This window comes from Zingiber officinale, chromosome 1A (genome assembly GCF_018446385.1).
Source record: "Zingiber officinale cultivar Zhangliang chromosome 1A, Zo_v1.1, whole genome shotgun sequence".
In the NCBI taxonomy this organism is placed as follows: Eukaryota; Viridiplantae; Streptophyta; class Magnoliopsida; order Zingiberales; family Zingiberaceae; genus Zingiber; species Zingiber officinale.
In genome coordinates, this window is record NC_055987.1 from 123537965 (window position 1) to 123557307 (window position 19343).

Sequence of the window (19343 nt, forward strand, 5' to 3'; positions counted from 1 at the left end):
TTATAAAAAATATAAAAAAAATAAGGATATAATTATCTTTTATACATTTTTTTCACATTTGACTTTGATTAAAGAATGATTAAATATTATTTTTAAATACAAGAGGTAAAATACTACTTGATAGAAAATACGGGGGTTAAATATATTTTTCTCTTTTTTGTCATTTTAAATAAATCTGTTATTATTATTATTATTATTATTAAAACAACTAAATCTAAATTTCCATACTTGGATTGAATTTAATTACAAAATGTGGAGAAAGTTTGTCTTGATACAATAATGTACTTTTTTAAAAAATAATATAATAAAATAAGATTTGAGCATTTTGTAATTGTGATAATATCAAGATCGAGGATATATATTAAAAAAAGTTGTGGATGATAAAGTGGATTTGAAAATCTTTTTAAAAATAAAATATAGAAACCACCACCTCAAATAACATTTTAAAAAATTATTGACATTAATTATTTATTAAAAATATTGAGATTAATTATATATGACAATTTTTAAGTACTTTCGTATTTTGATTTCCCAATTTGCACTGCTGGACCAAAACAATATAATAGCTACCCTATCTGGATGGGAGTATTTTTTTTAAGATTTCCCTCCTTTTTTCCAGAACTACCTTCTAAGTCCAAATTCCAAAATTTTCCCCATATATTAAACTGGAATGTCGTTCTACTTTCTTTATTATGAAACTCGACCATCCGCGTTATTTTAATTTGGAACAAAAACCAACTTCATCACACTCTATAATTATCAACACCAACAAAAATGATAATCCTAATTAATTTTATTAATATCAACACCAACCAAAATGATAATCCCAATTAATCTTATTGACTATCTCCGGAGTGACCAATCCCATAGAAATTTCCCACCAGCCACCCTGATAAATCAGGAAGCACACGCGGCAGTTAGTCCAGAAGCCCAGTATCCTTTGATTACACCCTCTATTTGGAGAAAAATTCCTACAAATATGCCGTAGCTTGGGTTTGAACCATGGGTACTTGAGAGACAACCTGAATATCTTACCGCGATACCATGACCCCGAGGATATTATCAACACCAACCTTAGCCCCTAGAGAATGTGACGCCATAAAATATTTAGGAGAATAAATAAGAGGATCAGAATTCTAATAACACGTAAGTTATTAAAATTTAAATATTCTATTTTTAATTTTTTCTCAAAAGAAAGGGACACGTTTTTTTATTTATATAAAAACATCCTAATTTTAAAATTATAAAAAAGAGTAAAAAAAAAAAGTATTCTTTCCTTCCTACCTGTCCCATCAATCTCTTAAATCCCTTCTCTTTCTTGTCGTTTTTCAATGTATCCTCCTCTTTCTTCCGGATTAAAAAGGATTTGATATTTTTTATATCAGACCCAATATGAGGTTGATATTTTCTATATCAAGCTCATACTGAGTCTAATATTTGTCTATATCATACATGTTGAACCTGATATGGAAAATATCATATCCACACTAGGCTTGATATGATTCGATATCAGACCTAACCTAGGTCTAATATTTTCTCATATCAGATTCATATATTGAAAAATAACATGAGATTTAAAAGATTGGTAGAAAAAATAGGAAGAAAATAACATTATTTTTGATATTTTTTCTTAATTTTGAAACTAGGATTTTTTTTTTTTTTTTTTTTTTTTTTTTTTTTTGATAAATAAGAAACATAACCGCTCCTTTCAGTAACCAACTGTTTTATTTTCAATTCATTTTCCATTTTACGTCCGCCAAATTAGGAGGGCTAAACTGCTAAAGGAGTATGCACGTTAACAAATTATTTAAGGCCTCTATTTTATTTTCCCCTTAAATCCAATTCCACATCGGCGTCGGATTTCTCCGACCGGTCCGCGCCGACCGAAATCGTAGCCTACGGCATCGCGACGTCCTCTTCCCGACATCGCACTGTCCTCTCTCGACGCCGCCCTGCCTCCGACCTCGACCTCTCTTTTGCCACTACATGGAGCGTCTGCCTATCCGCCTGCCGTAGCCAGCGTCGCCCTCTTCTGCCGCCGCTACGACAACCTTGGTCTTCTTCTGGTTTTCATATGCTGTTTAGATTCTCGATATTTGCTGTTCTTCTTGCCTTTCTCTGCTGCTCAAGGTATGAATTTGTTGTAGCCTCTAGGGTTCGCCCCTCCCCCCCTTTACCTGCAAGTTGATTTGTTGTTGGAAATTAATTATCTCACTGTTTAACAGCAATAATGGTTTAGTGAGTGCTTCTAGAAATAGTAGCTAGCACTTTTGGTCCCTCCGAGCTGCTTAATAGTAGCAAGGAGCCAATGCACTTCCTGTTTTCAATCAAAGATCTCGAGCTTACTTCATAGAGAGTCTCTTTTTTGTTCGGTGGTCAAGGGATCACACACATTGGCAAGAATATACAATCTAGAGCTAAACCGCACCTCTCCATCAAATTGATTACTTACAAAGGAAATCACTTATTGAGCTGCTAGATCACACATACTTTCACAAGAAAATGCAATGGAGATTAAAAACAGAAAAATATCATTACACATCAAAACAATGTTCAAACACAGAATCCACATAAATAGATAATAAAAGTGTAATCTTGGTGGTGGAGGTGGCCCACAAAAACATTCATTTCACAGAAAGTAGATCAAGCAAAAAATCCAAAGAAGAAATTAGGGAAGAGAGAAATTTAACTACCTCAAGGAAGACACTATTGATTAGGCATCTGCATCGTGCGAGGATGTTGTAACTCATATAAAATTAGAAGAGTGATATTAACTCGCTTTTAGATGATGAATTTGCCTGTGAAGAGAGATAATAGGTGATGATTTATCCCTTCTTTTGTAGAGCAAAGAATCTAGAACATACATGCAAACTGCGTCCCATAAAGATCAGATAAAATTGATGAAGGGCCCTTAAACTTCAGCTCAGCATTAGGCTCTGCTGTGAATGAAGATTGGGTCGATTTGACTTGGATTGGGAACTCATGGTCTTCTAAGGCACAAAAGTAAATACTACCTTTCAAGGCATTAATAGTGGTAATGGACAGAAATTTGAGGATCTCAACTTGTAGGGCTACTTTACTTTATTCTTGTAGAGGGAAAACAACTTTGCGCAAGGGGTGGCATCACCATTAGTGATGAAAGGGAACCACAAAGGACTTTGTGGAACTGGAAATGTGCAAATCATTTTGCTAAAGATATAATAGATATGGGGTATTATATATAATAGTTACCATATTTGTATATACTATTAATTACCATATTATATATATATATATATATATATATATATATATATATATAGGTGAATTAGGCAAATTTATCAATTAGCCTAATTATAAATATACCTACTCTTCAATAAAGAATATCTACTTTTTTCTCAAAATCATCATGGTATCAGAGCAAGGTTAGAGATTTAAAATTTAGGGTATTTGCTATTCTTTTTATCGCTGCTCTCTGGACGTTGTTTGTGCACAACGTTCTCCTCTGTCATCCCTAGTTTCCTGCAGCCGACCGCCTCCTTCCGCCTCTCACCTATTCATGTTCTCTCCGTCGCCTCTCCTTCCAGTCGACTTCGCACTCGCGTGTTCTCAGACGCGAGTTCGTTCCATTGGCTTCCTCTTACAGCCCGTGCATGATGTCGCACATCCTCACATTTCCTCACCGACGCACACTGCATGTTCCTCCCCAGCATCCACTGGCGCGGCTCCGAAGGCGCCTTCCTAAGCGCAGAGTAGTGTGACGCATCTTCCACCCTTGCGATCTGACATGTCAGCCTCTTCATCCCTTCCCTCGGATCGTGATCTACACATAGATCGATCTGTCAATGCTGTGGATTAGGATTCGTGAACAGAGTGAGCATAACATCCTTCTGCTTCTCTTGCCCTAGTTTTGGTCTTGGATTAGGTGCTTTGACTCCCAACTTTAGTTTCAGTTCATCTTTGTTGTTGTTCACGTTGGGCTATAGCAGCAACATTAGGAGCTGTTCGTTGAATCAAACAACAACCAATCAACAACTTGGAGCCTCCAAACCAGCAACTTGGAGCAAACCTTTAGCTTCAACTCCCAACTTTAGCTTTGGCTCGTCTGCGTCGCTTCTTTGCTTCGTTAGCTAGTACTACACCTTTGTGCAGCCGTAGCCACACCTTGGTCTTCTTTTTGTACAAAACAGAGAAATTGGTCTTCCTTCAACCTTAGCTCCTTTGACTTTTATTTCACAAACTTTGGGATAAAGTCTTATGGCTAAAAATAAGCCTTTTATCGTGACGGATGTTGTGCCTGTGATGTCTAAAATCATAGACTATAAGTTAAATGGTTCAAACTATTTGAATTGGAGTAAGACTATTCGTCTTTATTTGCGAAGTATTGACAAAGATGGTCATTTGACTGATGACCCTCAAGATGATTCGAAGCAGACATGGTTTAGAGAGGATGCTCGCTTGTTCCTTTATATTCAGAATTAATCACTGTCAATTTGTTAAAGAACTAATAAATTACTTAGAATTTCTATACTCTGGAAAAGGGAATCACCCTCGCATGTATGAGGTTTGCAAAACATTTTACCGTACGGAAAAACAAGATCAACCTCTGATCAATTATTTTATGACATTCACAATTGAGGAGATGAAAGTAAGGTGTATCTTCCATGAAAATAAGGTGTATCTTCTATGAAAGTAACATCAATTGAGATAAGATATTTGTTAATACGGGGACAATAACATCTACTACTTCGTCATCAGATCAAGTCCCGAGCAATTATCTTTCTATTGCATTACGTAAGTGCACTTATCCTACTTCTTCTTTTGTTTCTTATAACGGCTTGTCGTCTTCCTCATATTCTTTTATTGCTTCACTTGACTCTATCTCTATTCCTAAAACTGTCCGTAATGCTACATCTCATCTTGGTTGGAAGGATGCAATGATAGAGGAGATGAATGATTTGGATGAAGACTTGGTTGATCTACTTTCTGGGAAACGAGCTATTTGATACAAATGAGTATTTGCAGTTAAGGTGAATCCAGATAGATTGGTTGTCAGATTAAAAGTCTGTCTTATTGCTAAAGGTTATACTCAAACCTATGGTGTGGATTATTCTGACACTTTTTCTCCTATCTCAAAGTTGACATCTATTCAATTATTTATTTCAATGGTTGCTACTCATAATTGACTTTTACATCAACTTGATATCAAGAATGCTTGTCTTCATGGTGATCTTTAGGAGGAGGTGTATATGGAGCAACATCCTGGGTTTGTTGCTCGGGGGGAGTCAAGGAAAGTTTATCGTCTTCGGAAAGGTTTGTATGGTTTAAAACAAAGTCCTCGTGCTTGGTTTGAAAATTTTAGTCAGGTTGTTGAAAAATTTGGTATGATGAAGAGCAAGTTTGACCATTCTATGTTCTATAAGTAGTCAATAGCTGGTATCATTCTATTAGTTGTGTATGTGGATGATGTTGTTATCATTGGAAGTGAAACTACGGGAGTTTCATATATTAAATCTTTCATTCATACTCAATTTCATACGAAAGACTTGGTGCTGAAGTATTTCTTAGGTGTTGAGATTATGAGGGGTAAAAAAGGTATATACCTATCTTAGAGAAAATATGTTCTCAACTTATTAACTGAGATAGGAAAATTGGGGGCAAAGCCTTGTAGTGCTCCAATGACTCAGAACATTCATTTCACAAGAGAAGGGGAACTATTTGAACATCTTGAAAGATATCGAAGATTAGTTGGGAAATTGAATTACCTTACTCGTTCGGATATTGCATAACCAGTTAGTATTGTATATCATCTCCAACCATTCATCGTTGGGCAACATTAGAATAAATTTTGTGTTACTTGAAGGCAGCACCCAGATGAGGTATCGTATATAAAAATCATGGGCACACTTATATTGAGTGTTTTTTGGATGCAGATTGGGCATATTCCAAAATGGATAGAAGATCTACTTCAGGTTATTGTATCTTTGTTGGAGGAAATTTAATTTCATGGAAGAGTAAGAAGCAAAATGTTGTGTCACGATCAAGTGCAGAGTCAGAATACAGGGCTATGACAGTCTCTGTGTGAGATAATGTAGATATGTCAACTCTTGATTAAAGTAGGACTTAAAATTTCAGTACTAGTAAAATTGTGGTGTGATAACTAAGTTGCTTTTCATATTGTATCGAATCCTATGTTTCATGAGCGAGTTAAGCACATTGAAATTGATTGTCACTTTGTTCGTGAGAAAATTCAACAAAAACTTGATTTTTACAAGATATGTGAAGATTGAAGAACAACACGGGGACATATTCACAAAAGTTCTAAGTGGAGTTCGGGTTGATTATCTTTGTAACAAGTTGAGTATGATTAATATCTATGCTCCAACTTGAGGGGGAGTATTATATATAATAGTTACCATATTTGTATATACTATTTGTTACCATATTATCTATATATATTAGGTAATATATATAGGTGAATTAGGCAAATTTATCAATTAGCCTAATTATAGTTTCCTAAGATAGATTGTAGTTTGTGTATAAATATGTCTACTCTTCAATAAAGAAGATATTCTTTTTTCTCAAAATCATCAGTGTAGTTTCAAGAAGATGTCTATTCTTACGTTCAACCACACCATTTTGTGATGGAGTATCAATATAAGAGGTTTCATCAAACATGTCATTTTAACTCATATGAGATTGGAATGAACCGGATGTATATTCCTTGGCATTATCACTTCGTAAAGTACGAATTGACGTATTGAACTTGATTTTAATCTCAACACAGAAGACACAAAACAAAGAAAATAACTCAGAACGATTTTCCATTAAATATAATCAAGTTACACGAGAATAATCATCCACAAAAGTTACAAAATACCTAAAATCAGGTTTAGACAAAATAGGACAAGGACCTCAAATATTAGAATGAACCAATTCAAAAGGAATAGTTGCACGTTTATTTATTCTAGGACTCGAAGTAAAACGATGATATTTTGCAAACTGATATGACTCACAATCTAATGAAGACACCTTACCATATTGTGGACAAAGCTTTTTGAGCAAAGGGAGAGATGTAATTTCTACAACATGTTTTCTCATTAATCGCATGTCATCCTTTGTTCTTTATGGTGAGATCCTTTACAAAATCTTTTTTCCCTGTAAGCCGTTGTTTCTTGTTAAACCTAGGATATTTGGTAGCACTTGCTTTGTTTGAGATGTTCATCCGCATATCACTAAATTAGATCCTAAGTCTTTAAAGTATATCTTCCTTGGTTATTCTTGTCTTCAGTAAGGTTATAAGTGTTATTGTTCTAGTATTAACAAATATCTTGTCTCAATTGATGTTACTTTTATGGGAGATACACCTTATTTTCTATCCGCACCTATTTCGACTTGTCAGAGGGAGGATGATGATGATTTGTTGATATATTCTATCACATCCTCTACACTCGTCCCATAACCGACTCTTGTCAAGCCTCCTATTATTTAAGTTTACTCTAGACATCAACCTCTTGATTCATGTCCTACACCTACTACATCGTCATCAGATCAAGTCCCGAGCAATGATCTTCCTATTGCGTTACGTAAAGGTAAACGCCAGTGTACTTATCCTACTTCTTCTTTTGTTTTTTATAACAACTTGTCGTCTTCCTCGTGTTCTTTTATTGCTTCACTTGACTCTATCTCTATTCCTAAAATTGTCCGTAATGCTATATCTTATCCTGGTTGGAAAGATGCAATAATAGAGGAGATGAATGCTTTGGATGACAATGACACTTGGGACTTGGCTGATCTACCTTATGGGAAATGGACTATTGGATGCAAATGAGTATTTGCAGTTAAGGTGAATCCAGATGGATCGGTTGCCAGATTAAAAGCACATCTTGTTGCTAAAGGTTATGCTTAAACCTATGGTGTGAATTATTCTGACACTTTTTCTCCTGTCACAAAGTTGACATATGTTCGATTGCTTATTTCAATGGCTGCTACTCATAATTAGCTTTTACATCAACTTGATATCAAGAATGCTTTTCTTTATAGTGATCTTCAAGAGGAGGTGTATATGGAGCAACCTCTTAGGTTTGTTGCTCTAGGAGAGTTGGGGAAAGCTTGTCGTCTTTGGAAAGCTTTGTATGGTTTAAAACAAAGTCCTCGTGTTTGGTTTGGAAAATTTAGTTAGGTTGTTGAAAAATTTGGTATGATGAAGAGCACGTCTGGCCATTCTGTGTTCTATAAACAGTCAGTAGCTTATATCATTCTATTAGTTGTGTATGTGGAAGATATTGTTATCACTGGAAGTGATACTACAAGAATCTCATATCTTAAATCTTTCATTCATACTAAATTTCATACGAAAGACTTGGTGATGAAGTATTTCTTAGGTGTTGAGATTATGAGGAGTAAAAAAGGTATATTCCTATCTTAGAGAAATTATGTTCTTGACTTATTAATTGGGACATGAAAATTGGGGGCAAAGCCTTGTAGTGCTCCAATGACGCAGAATATGTATCTCACAAGAGAAGGGGAACTATTTGAACATCTTGAAAGATATCAAAGGTTGGTTGGGAAGTTGAATTACCTTACCGTAACTCGTTTGGATATTGCATATTCAGTTAGTGTTGTCAGTCAGTTTATGTCATCTCCAACCATTCATCATTTGGCAGCGTTAGAATAAATTTTGTGTTACTTGAAGGGAGCATCCGGATGAGGTATCGTATATAAAAATCATGGACACTCACATATTGAATGTTTTTCAGATGCAGATTGGGCATGTTCCAAAATGGATAGAAGATCTCCTTCAGGTTATTGTATCTTTGTTGGAGGAAATTTAGTCTCATTGAAGAGTAAGAAGCAAAATATTGTATCACAATCTAGTACAGAGTCAGAATACAGGGCTATGTCATAGTCTGTGTATGAGATAATATAGATATTTCAGTACCAGTAAAATTGTGTTGTGATAATCAAGCTGCTCTTCATATTGCATCGAATCCTGTGTTTTATGAGCGAACTAAGCACGTTGAAATTGATTGTCAATTTATTTGTGAGAAAATTTAACAAAATTTGATCTCTACAGGATATGTGAAGACTGAAGAACAATTCGGGGACTTATTCATAAAAGCTTTAAGTGGGGTTCGAGTTGATTATCTTTGTAATAAGTTGGGTATGATTAATATCTATATTCCAACTTGAAGGGGAGTATTATATATAATAGTTACCATATTTGTATATACTATTTGTTGCCATATTATCTATATATATTAGGTAATATATATAGGTGAATTAGATAAATTTATTAATTAGTCTAATTATAGTTTCCTAAGATAGATGGTAGTTTATGTATAAATATACCTACTCTTTAATAAAGAAAATCATCTTTTCTCAAAATCATCATGGGGGATGGTGGGTGAAAGGAAAAAGAATCCCTCGTGACGAGGTCAAGTAGATGAACTCCAGCTTGATGTGGGTTGGTGAGATCAAGTACATGAGGTTGAGTAGACAAAGTTGGCAAAGAAGATGTATTAATGGGGGTTGGCAAAGTGAAGACTCGGCGAGAGTGGCGACAAGTAGGCTTGGTGGGGACTGCCAATGGTAGAGTCTTAGTAGGGGTTGAAGATGATGGAGGCTCAATAATGGTCAAAGATTAGCAGGTGTGGGTGTAGGGACATGCAATCTGCAGAGAAGGCGTGATTGATGGTTAAAATTGCCTATTGGCGCTCAATCCCTTCTCTTCCATCAAACAAGTAGATAACAGTAGATCCTCTCCTTTCCCTCCATCCTGTTCTTTACTCCTACTTCCCTTTAGCTTCCCCTCCTTAGAGTACACAGAATGTAAGGAGAAAATTCCTTGTTGGATCTGGGTTATGCTGTAAATATGACCAGTTTTGTATAATATCGCATGTCTCCAAAGAGACTCCAATTTTGTATAATAACATCTATTGATTGTGGTTTTATAACAGTCCCAGTAGTTGCCTTTTAAATTTTCAGGAGTGTTTACATTACTCTACTGTTGTATATTTACAATTTATATCTTTGATGGTTTGAATTAATTGAAAATGCTAGAAATGAAATTCAAAATTATACTAGAGAAGTTATGCTAGATAGTACGAACGACCAATAAATGTTTTAGTTAACAAATACGCACATTAAACAAGGAAGAGGAAAATCAAAGAAGACTTTGTTAGAAAATATAAAACAAGATAACATTTATTTTAATATAGATGACGATATAATAGGGGATAGAGTCCAATGACGTAGAAGGATCCATATAGCTTACTCCACCTAGTAGATTAAGACTTGGTTGTGGTTGTATACTAGAAAAGTTATTTGAAATACAATCTTTACCATACATTGTTATCTTCTATGCAATCCTCTTAACTCATCTAAATGCCAGTCTTAACATATATGAAGCAGGTAGCTTAAAACAGTCAATAAAGAGGTTGATTATAACTGACATCAGAACTTTGTGCAATCATGGAGCAAGGTAGTATCTTCCTTCAGTTTTATCTCTGAGCATTTTCCTCATGGTTAATATTTTCTTGTTCTCTAGTGCAAAACTCTAAATAACTGACACCATGTTATATAATGCCACTATTTTTCTTAATAGAATTAAACTTATCATCATCATTATCATCCAACTGCCTAATATTTTGGATTGGCTATGTGGATATGAAGAAGGGGAGCCTTAGCACAACGGTAAAATTATTGTTGTGTGACCTTATGGTAACGGGGTTGAGTCGTGGAAATAGCCTTGCAATGCAGGGTAAAACTATGGACAGTAGCCAATGTGGCTCGATCCTTGTTTAGGATCCCGAATTGGTGGGAGTTTCGTGAACTAGGCTGTCGTTTATGTGGATCTGAACTCTATGCGACACTAATAGTAGTATTATTGCTGGTATATTGTGAAAATTGATTGGTTCAAAAGTTGAAATTCTCCTATTTGGTAAGAATAAGGGTGGCTGTTATATTCAGAGAAATGTATTGCAGCATTGTAGCTTTTGCTTGAACTTTACAAGTTCAGTGTAGACTAATGATAGTTGATGTGCCAAATTAACCAAAGTGTTCTCATAAACCCAATACACACACATTTGATACAAGGATGAACTTTGCATCTGATGCTGAGTTTAGATTACCGATAATTGATGTGCTAAGTTCACCAATGTGAAATCTTATATGTTTAGCAAGTCTCTTGCTGTTCCAATTGCCTGCATTCATCACTTGATAGTTTTTTTTGGAAGCCTATTCTGAATGGTTAGATAAGAAATGGCTTGGACATCAAGCCTTTCTATTTGTTTCCAAAAATGAAAAACTTAATTTATGTGAAATAAGCATTCTATGAACTATCATATCATGATTTCTAAATGGGGTGTTAACTTTCTAGTTGTAAATTTGTGAACCTTGTAAGATAAGGCAATTGTGTTATTATTCTAAAGATTCAGAATATATATTTTTTCAAACAATTTACCATTGATAAATTCTCATGTCTGATTACAGGGAGATCTCATGATTATAGGAACCACGGTGGAAACTATATTTTGTTAAGAGATGAAGATCCTCGACTGACAAAGTTTGACAAGCGTCTTCCATGCTTTGGCTGTGGTATAGGGTGGTCCTGGTTAGTATACTTCTTCCTAAGTCTCTTATACTCTGCTGTGTTCATATTTTGACCTATCTTCCCATCTTTCGCAGTTTGCTTTTGGGATTTTTGTGCCCATTGATATGGTACTGTGCTGCAATTTTCTATCTGTGCAAATACTACGACAAGGATCCACGTGAGCGAAGTGGGCTAGCTGCTTGTGCAATAGCTGTCAGTCGCCTTTGCCTTTCCCTTTCTTTGTTTCTTTGACTCTGTAGAATCCTTTATAAAATTTTAGATACTCTTTACTATAAACACAATCTGACCACTTGCTCCAGCATTTGTAAAGAAATTACTTTGTCCCCTCGGGGCAGTACGGTGATTAAGGCATAGGGTGTTGCCACTTGACACATTAGATCATGGGGTCGAAATTCAGCGCGTTCGAGCATATCTTCTCCCATGCCTTAGCCATTGCAGTAATAGCTAGTAGTCATCCGTGATTTACCTCCTCCGTATTGGTCTAAGGACAGGTTGACGGGAGTGCTGGGGGCGAACGAATTACCTTTTGCCTAAAGAAATTAATTTACTTGCAGAATATAAAGAAATTACTTAAACCTCAATGATCATGTTACATGGACAAGTTTTAACAAATTTCTTACCATATATTCTTGAAGATTCATGTGGGCATACCGCAATTTTGAGAGTTTTTTATTTTATAAGCTGATAACAGTTGCATATTACCGTTATGTTTTTGCATCCAAATCTTTATGTGATAATTGCTGATGAAAAGTAATGCCAACCTTTTGGTTTCTGCAGGCATTGGTCTGTACAATTCTAGCCTTCATCGTGGTAGCTGTATTCTTCTTCTAGTCGATCTCCAATTTTCGATCAAATTTGGGCTGCATTACCCCCATGGAGTCACCTGAATGGGAAGATAAAGGCACTGCCAATCTACGAGTTTGCCCATCATTCAACATATGTTCATTTCTTTCATTCTATATACTCATGTTGTATCATTGTAGGAAACTGCATTTACATATGTATGTGTGTGTTTTTGCATTGTATCAATACCGACATTTTGAACTGAGGCAAACAAGAAATTGCAGCCATGGTTCTATTACTGGCTTGTATTCTATGTACCAATGTTCTCTGTGGAAGATGAACAATCTTTTCCGGTTTAACCTTTAAATGATGCTCAGTGCTCAGTTCTAGTACCTGTTATTCTAGTGCCCATAGGGTGTTGGCTAGAGGGTGATAACTTTATCAGAATAAGACAAGGGATTAATTATATGAACTCCTAAACACTCCTAATTTCTATATAAAAATAGATAATTGTTATATGATCATGTAGTTTCTGACAAAACTAAATTATTTGTGATATCTTTTGGGCAAAATCAAAAGGGTATCGACCACTTGACAATTATGGGCATTTTCTTTCCAATTAAAATATACTATTCGTAATACTCTTATACTGATTTTATGATTAGTTAGGTAGCAGTTGGTTGTTAGCTTGTATAATAATATTATTATTTTATGTTGATTTTGTTAGACTTGTATAAATACAAGTCTAATACATAAAGTTTTGTGTGTGATTAAATCACTAGGCTAAATTAATGTTTTAAGGCTTTTGGTATATCAAACGGTATGTGATCTAATTAAGAAAAGACTTTTGGTATTCTTAACGGTATAGAATTAATGGGTAGAGACTCTTGGGCTCTTGAGTTTTAATGGGAATCCTATTGGAATAATATATAAAGGGCTTTTGTGGTTATGGTCCTCAAGATATCAAATTGTATTGGCACCCTAACTCTAATCAATCCCATCATTGAAAGAAAACCATTAGAGTCATCCGGTGGTTTGATTGAGGAAGACCAACAACCTCTCCTATGGCATAATTAATCACTTTCACGATGAATTTAGGTATGTGTTATTGTCATTTATTCTAACAATCTTTGACATGATTTAGATCTTGGTGTTGTTCTTGGTTTAGAACATATTAAACGCAATTGGTTTAACAATTGGTATCATAGCGAAAAATCGTGCTTAGGTTGTTAGATTTATTCTACATATTGAATTCTTCGCCTATTCGGAATTTGGGTGATTAATATGTGTTGATTTAGGTTCATGTTTATATGAATATATTTGTGTTGGATCGAGACCGCGTTAGAGGGGGGGGGAGGGGTGAATAGCGCTCGTGGCTAAATCGTTCGTTTATCGGAATCGTAAAACTATCGGAGTAATTAAAACCTCATTCAGAAATTAGTGCAGCGGAAATGAAATAGAGAAACACACACAGAAGAACACGGAGGATTTACTTCGTTCGGAGCCTAATGCGACTCCTACTCGAAGGCCCGCGATCCTTGATCGCTTCCGGTGGGCAACAACTATAAGCTCGATAAGAATTACAAATTACAATGAAAGTAGTAAAACAACTTTGTGCCGACAACTTAAAGAAGAAGAAAGCATAGCTCCGGGTTGTCGGAATTTTGCAGCAGCACTTCAGAATGATTTTGTTAGCAGCACGTTGAAGACAGAAGGCCTGGAACTTGATTGTTTGAAGTGCTGGTCGAAACCCCCTTATAAAGGGTGTTCAAGGCGTCTTGAAGGCTGTTCAAGGCGCCTCCATGCTGCCGAGTCCTCCGCGTGGATGAAACTTAAACTGGTCGAACTTCATCTGTTTAAGGCGCCTTATACCCTACTCAAGGCGCCTTATACCCCCTTCAAGGCGCCTCCATTGAAGCTTCGCAGCCAGGTCAACTTTTGCACCCGAGGCGCCTCCAAGCTCCATGGAGGCGCCTCGGACACTGTTCATTCGAGGGAAAACTTCCTTATTTTGTACCTACAAGACATGTTAGTCCCAAACAATATCCTGCAGCACAGAGTTAGCACATAAAACTACAAATATCATGAATATATATTTGATAGTCGTCAGACTATCCGGGTCTAACTTCGGATTTCCAACCGGAAACTCTAGGTCGACCCGACGCCTACAGTTCCCTCTACGGGGAACGCGTCCTCACCTACTCCACTCAGAAGATTTACCTGTTGCCAGTTGATCCTCCAGATCGACTGGACTTTTGCTCAGCACTCGACGCTTCCGGACTTTCTGCTGGACACCCGCTTCCCGGCTAGTCCAGTCTTTCACCTGGTTCGCGACACCAGGACTTTCCACCTAGGGATACCACCCCCTAGGACTTTTGCCTGAAGTCATCGACCTGCAAAGACTTTCCGCATAGGGTTACCACCCCCTATGACCTAGGGTTACCACCTCCTAGGGTTTTTCCCTTTGCCTAACCGCAGCTAGGACTTTCCTGAAATCCTCAAGTAGACTTGTTAGAATACAAAACACCTTAACTTTGAATCCTTTGTCATTATCAAAACACGAGTTCGATCGTCGGATGCTTCCCGCACCAACAATCTCCCCCTTTTTGATTATGACAACTCAAATTCAAAGTTAAGTAAACAAACTAATAGATGAACACTTTTAACACAGGCAAATTTGCTAGAATAGATGAACACATTTAACAAAGCAAATTTGTTAAAGAAAACCCTACGAATTTAAAGTTTTAGCATAAACTATTTTTAGCATAAACTATATGCTCCCCCTTAACTGTTGCTCCCCCTTAACTGTTGCTCCCCCTTTTATATTAATTTAACTTTGAATTTTACATTTACATTTTTGCTACTCTCCCCCTTTGCCATATATCAAAAATAAGCAATAATAGACATTTGAATAACTAGATTTTGAGACCACTTAACAGTCATTTCTTATTTTTAGCTAAGTGAAAAGATGATGTTAGCTCTTTGGAAACTTAGTTAACATTATAAAACTGTTAGGAAGTGTATCTTTTTGATAGATTTTAAAAGTTAGTAAAAATATAATTCTTACTTAGGAGAAAAGTTGCTTTTTAATCTTTGAAGGTACTGAGTTAAGTTTTGAAAAACTGTGCAGGAATTTACAAAGTTAGATTTCAAAGTTAGCTAAGTTCAACAATGTTTGAAAATTAAGATTGGAACTTAGCTTAGCTTTTTACAAGTATTGAATTTTGAAAACTTAGGTTAACAGTAAACTTAGCTTAAGTTTGAACAATATTTAAATTTTAGGACAAGGAGGGAGTAATGTTGCTAAAAATTTGATTATTCATTCAAAGTCAGTTGGTCCTTAAGTCCAAGCATGAGTCATGTTCAATAGATTTACTTACTAGGTATCAGAGCCCTAAAGATCAAACATGCTTAACTAGAAAATTGAGTATCTTTTACCAATTGTCTAACCTTTAGTTACTTGCTGATTGCCTACAGGGCAACAACTTTCACATGGTTAGTCAAGTTAAGTCACTTTGGTCCAGATAGATTTGACTAGAGCTGGAAGACTTAACTTGATTGATGTATTTTGCGTATTTAACGCTCAGACTCATATCGATGCACAGATATAAGCATTCTTGAGTCCAGGCTGTACCCTATGCATCTCACGCCATTCTATGTTTTTCAATCACAATCAAGGTATACCTAGGTGTTTGTGAGATGCTCTGGCTTAATTCTAGGGGAACATGATTTCTAAGGGGTAAGCTTAGGCTAGGTCCAGCTTTTTGAAAAGTCTAAAAAAAATGGAATTTTGAAAGCAATTTTTTTCTAGAATTTGAAAAACAATAATAAAATCAAAATGAGACACCTACTCTACTCAACACATTCCTATTTGCCTTCTAAGTGCACTGAACTCAAGTTCAGGTAAGGGTTTTGTAAAGATGTCAGCTAGGTTTGATTTGGACTCAACATGGTTGAGTGCAATTTCACCTTTAGCTACGTGATCCCTTACAAAGTGGTGTTTTACCTCTACGTGTTTAGTCATAAAATGGTGAATAGGATTTTTGGTCAGATTAATTGAGCTGATATTATCAATAAAGATTTTTGTATTTTTATATTCTAGTTGATAGTCTTTTAATGTATGCATCATCCATAACAATTGAGATGCACATTCTCCTAGAGCTATGTATTCAGCTTCTGTAGTGGATAGAGCAACACAATGTTGCTTTCTGCTTGACCAACTTACTAGGCACTGACCTAGAATTTGGCAGCTACCACTTGTACTTTTCCTATCTAATTTGCACCCAGCATAGTCTGAATCAGAATAGCCATAAAGGTCAAAGGTGCAAGTTCTTGGGTACCAGAGTCCTACATTTATAGTTCCTTTAATATACCTAAGTATTCTTTTAACATATGTTAGGTGTGACTCTTTTGCACAGGATTGGTATCTTGCGCACATACCTACTGCAAACAATATGTCGGGTCGACTTGCAGTTAGGTAAAGTAAACTACCTATGACACTCCTATAGTATTTTGGGTCTACTGGTTTTCCTTCAGGGTCAGAGTCAATGTTTATGTTGGTTGCCATTGGAGTATTTATAATTTTTGAATTTTCCATGTAGAATTTTTTAATTAACTCCTTAGCATATTTAGTTTGATAAATGTAGATTCCATCTTTGGTTTGTTTTATTTGTAAGCCTAAGAAAAAGTTGAGTTCCCCAACCATACTAATTTCAAATTCACTTTCCATTAATTTAACAAATTCTTTTAAAAATTTTGAGTTAGTTGAGCCAAAAATTATGTCGTCAACATAGATTTGGGCTATAAAGATGTCTTTTTCTATAGTTTTCACGAACAAGGTCGGATCAATTTGTCCTTGGTTAAAGTCTTTGGATATTAAGTAATTAGATAATCTTTCATACCATGCTCTAGGGGCTTGTTTTAGTTCATATAACACCTTTTTAAATTTAAATATATGGTTTGGGTAGTCTATGTCTTCAAACCCTGGAGGTTGGCTTACGTAGACCTCTTCCTTGATAAATCCATTTAAAAAGGCTGACTTAACGTCCATTTGGTACAATTTGAACCCTTTATTTGCTGCATAGGCTAATAACATCCTAATGGACCCGAGTCTAGCTACCGGAGCATAGGTTTCATCATAGTCTAAGCCTTCGACTTGACTAAACCCTTTGGCTACTAGCCTAGCTTTGTTTCTTATTATATCACCGTGATCATCCAACTTGTTCCTAAAATCCCATTTGGTGTCTATTATTGATTTATCTATGGGTTTAGGTACAAGGTCCCAGACTTGGTTTCTCTCAAATTGTGCTAATTCTTCCTGCATTGCAATGATCCAGTCTGGGTCAGGTAGGGCTTCTTCTATAGTCTTAGGTTCAATTTTAGAAATAAGGGCAATCTGACTAAGGTTTCTATAGGATGATTTAGTTCTGACTCCTAGGTTTGGGTCATCCAAAATTTGATCAGGTGGGTGAGAGGTACTTACTCTAGTTGGTCTCGTCTGTGGGTCAAAAACTGGTTCTTCTGACTCATTAAGGTTAGGTTAAATTTCATCATCTTCTATAGCTCTTGGGGTGATGTCAATATTTTCATTTATATTGGATAGGTTGTTTTCTTCATCAAATATTACATTAGTTGTTTCTTCAACCTTCAAGGTATTTTGATTATATACTCTAAAGGCCCTACTGGAGGAGGAGTATCCTAAAAATATTCCTTGGTTAGACTTGGGTGTAAATTTTCCTAAGTAATCTTTGGTATTTAAAATGTGAACTTTACAACCAAATACTTTTAAATAGTTTAGGTTGGGAATTTTATGATAGTAAAGTTCATAAGGTGTTTTATTGTGAAGTTTGTTAATTAAAATTCTATTTTGAATATAAATTGCAGTATTTATTGCTTCAGCCCAAAATTGATGATTTAAGTTATATTCGTTTAGCATAGTCCTAGCGGCTTCTTGTAGTGTTCTATTCTTACGTTCCACTAGACCATTTTGTTGGGGGGTTCTAGGACATGAAAATTCATGTTGGTATCCATTTATTTTACAAAATTGGGTAAACCTATGATTTTCAAATTCCCCCCCTCCCCGTGATCACTTCTTATTCTTTTGATTTTAGTATCTTTTTCATTTTCCGTTAATTTGCAAAAATTACTAAATATTTCATAGGTTTCATCTTTTGTTTTTAGGAATTTTATCCATGTATACCTAGAGTAGTCATCAATTATTACTAAGCAATATTGGTTCTTGCTTAGTGATTTGGCTCCATGTGAATCAAATAGGTCAAGGTGAAGGAGCTCAAGTACGGTGTTAGTTCTTTCTAGGTTGGTTGACTTGTGGGTTGACTTGGTTTGTTTTCCTTTTTGACACGCATCACAGATTGAGTTTTCAATAAATTTTAATTTGGGCAAACCTTTAACTAGACCATTTTGACTTATTTTTGAAACGAGTCTAGTGTGCGTGTGACCCAGTCTTCTGTGCCACAGTTGGGTTTCCTCTTGTTGTGTCAAGAGATACTTTATTGAGGATATTGATAAGTCAATTGTGTAGATGTTATTCTTCCTAAGTCCCTTAAATCTAATCTCAGGGTTTTCGATGTTTTTAACTAGACATCCAGATTTATCAAAATTAACTAGATATCCGCTGTTACATAATTGACTTATACTTAGTAAATTAAAGTTAAAATTTTCAACCAATAAAACATTTCGAATAATGAAATCGGAACTAAGTTCAATATTACCTTTTCCGATTACTTTAAGTTTACCATCGTTGCCGAATGCAACTGATCCTAACTTCTTGTACTTGAGTTTAGTAAACTTCAACTTATCTCCAGTCATATGTCTGAAGCATCCACTATCCAACATCCATTGATCCAATTCCTACACACGAAATAGTTTGAATTGGTTTTTAATGGATTTAAAGATAGCTTAATTGAAGTAGACTCCTTAGATTTTCTATCTCAACTGTATTCGAAGT

At 35.6% G+C, this 19343-nt stretch overlaps 1 protein-coding gene across 5 annotated transcripts; it reads left to right on the forward strand.

Moving 5' to 3' along the window:
* The first annotated feature begins 1827 nt into the window (after window positions 1-1827).
* LOC122030299 (60S ribosomal protein L18a-like protein) lies at window positions 1828-12768 on the forward strand. 5 transcript variants are annotated; one of them, XM_042589502.1, is made up of 5 exons: window positions 1828-2130; window positions 10390-10462; window positions 11473-11593; window positions 11668-11785; window positions 12371-12768. In XM_042589502.1, the coding sequence occupies exons 2-5, from the start codon at window positions 10453-10455 to the stop codon at window positions 12422-12424; spliced, it is 303 nt and encodes a 100-aa protein (XP_042445436.1). In that variant the 5' UTR covers window positions 1828-2130; window positions 10390-10452; the 3' UTR covers window positions 12425-12768. The 5 variants fall into 5 exon arrangements, with proteins under 5 accessions (XP_042445436.1, XP_042445418.1, XP_042445452.1 ...); XM_042589484.1 differs by having other exon boundaries at window positions 10393-10462; XM_042589518.1 differs by having other exon boundaries at window positions 1828-2055; window positions 10393-10462.
* The last annotated feature ends 6575 nt before the right edge of the window (window positions 12769-19343 follow it).

What these genes read in the sequence shown, in the direction of transcription:
- LOC122030299 (XM_042589502.1), top strand. An exon ending in TGTGGTATAGGGTGGTCCTG is followed by an intron (nt 11,594 to 11,667) that starts GTTAGTATACTT and finishes CATCTTTCGCAG; the next exon opens with TTTGCTTTTGGGATTTTTGT. An exon ending in TAGCTGCTTGTGCAATAGCT is followed by an intron (nt 11,786 to 12,370) that starts GTCAGTCGCCTT and finishes TGGTTTCTGCAG; the next exon opens with GCATTGGTCTGTACAATTCT.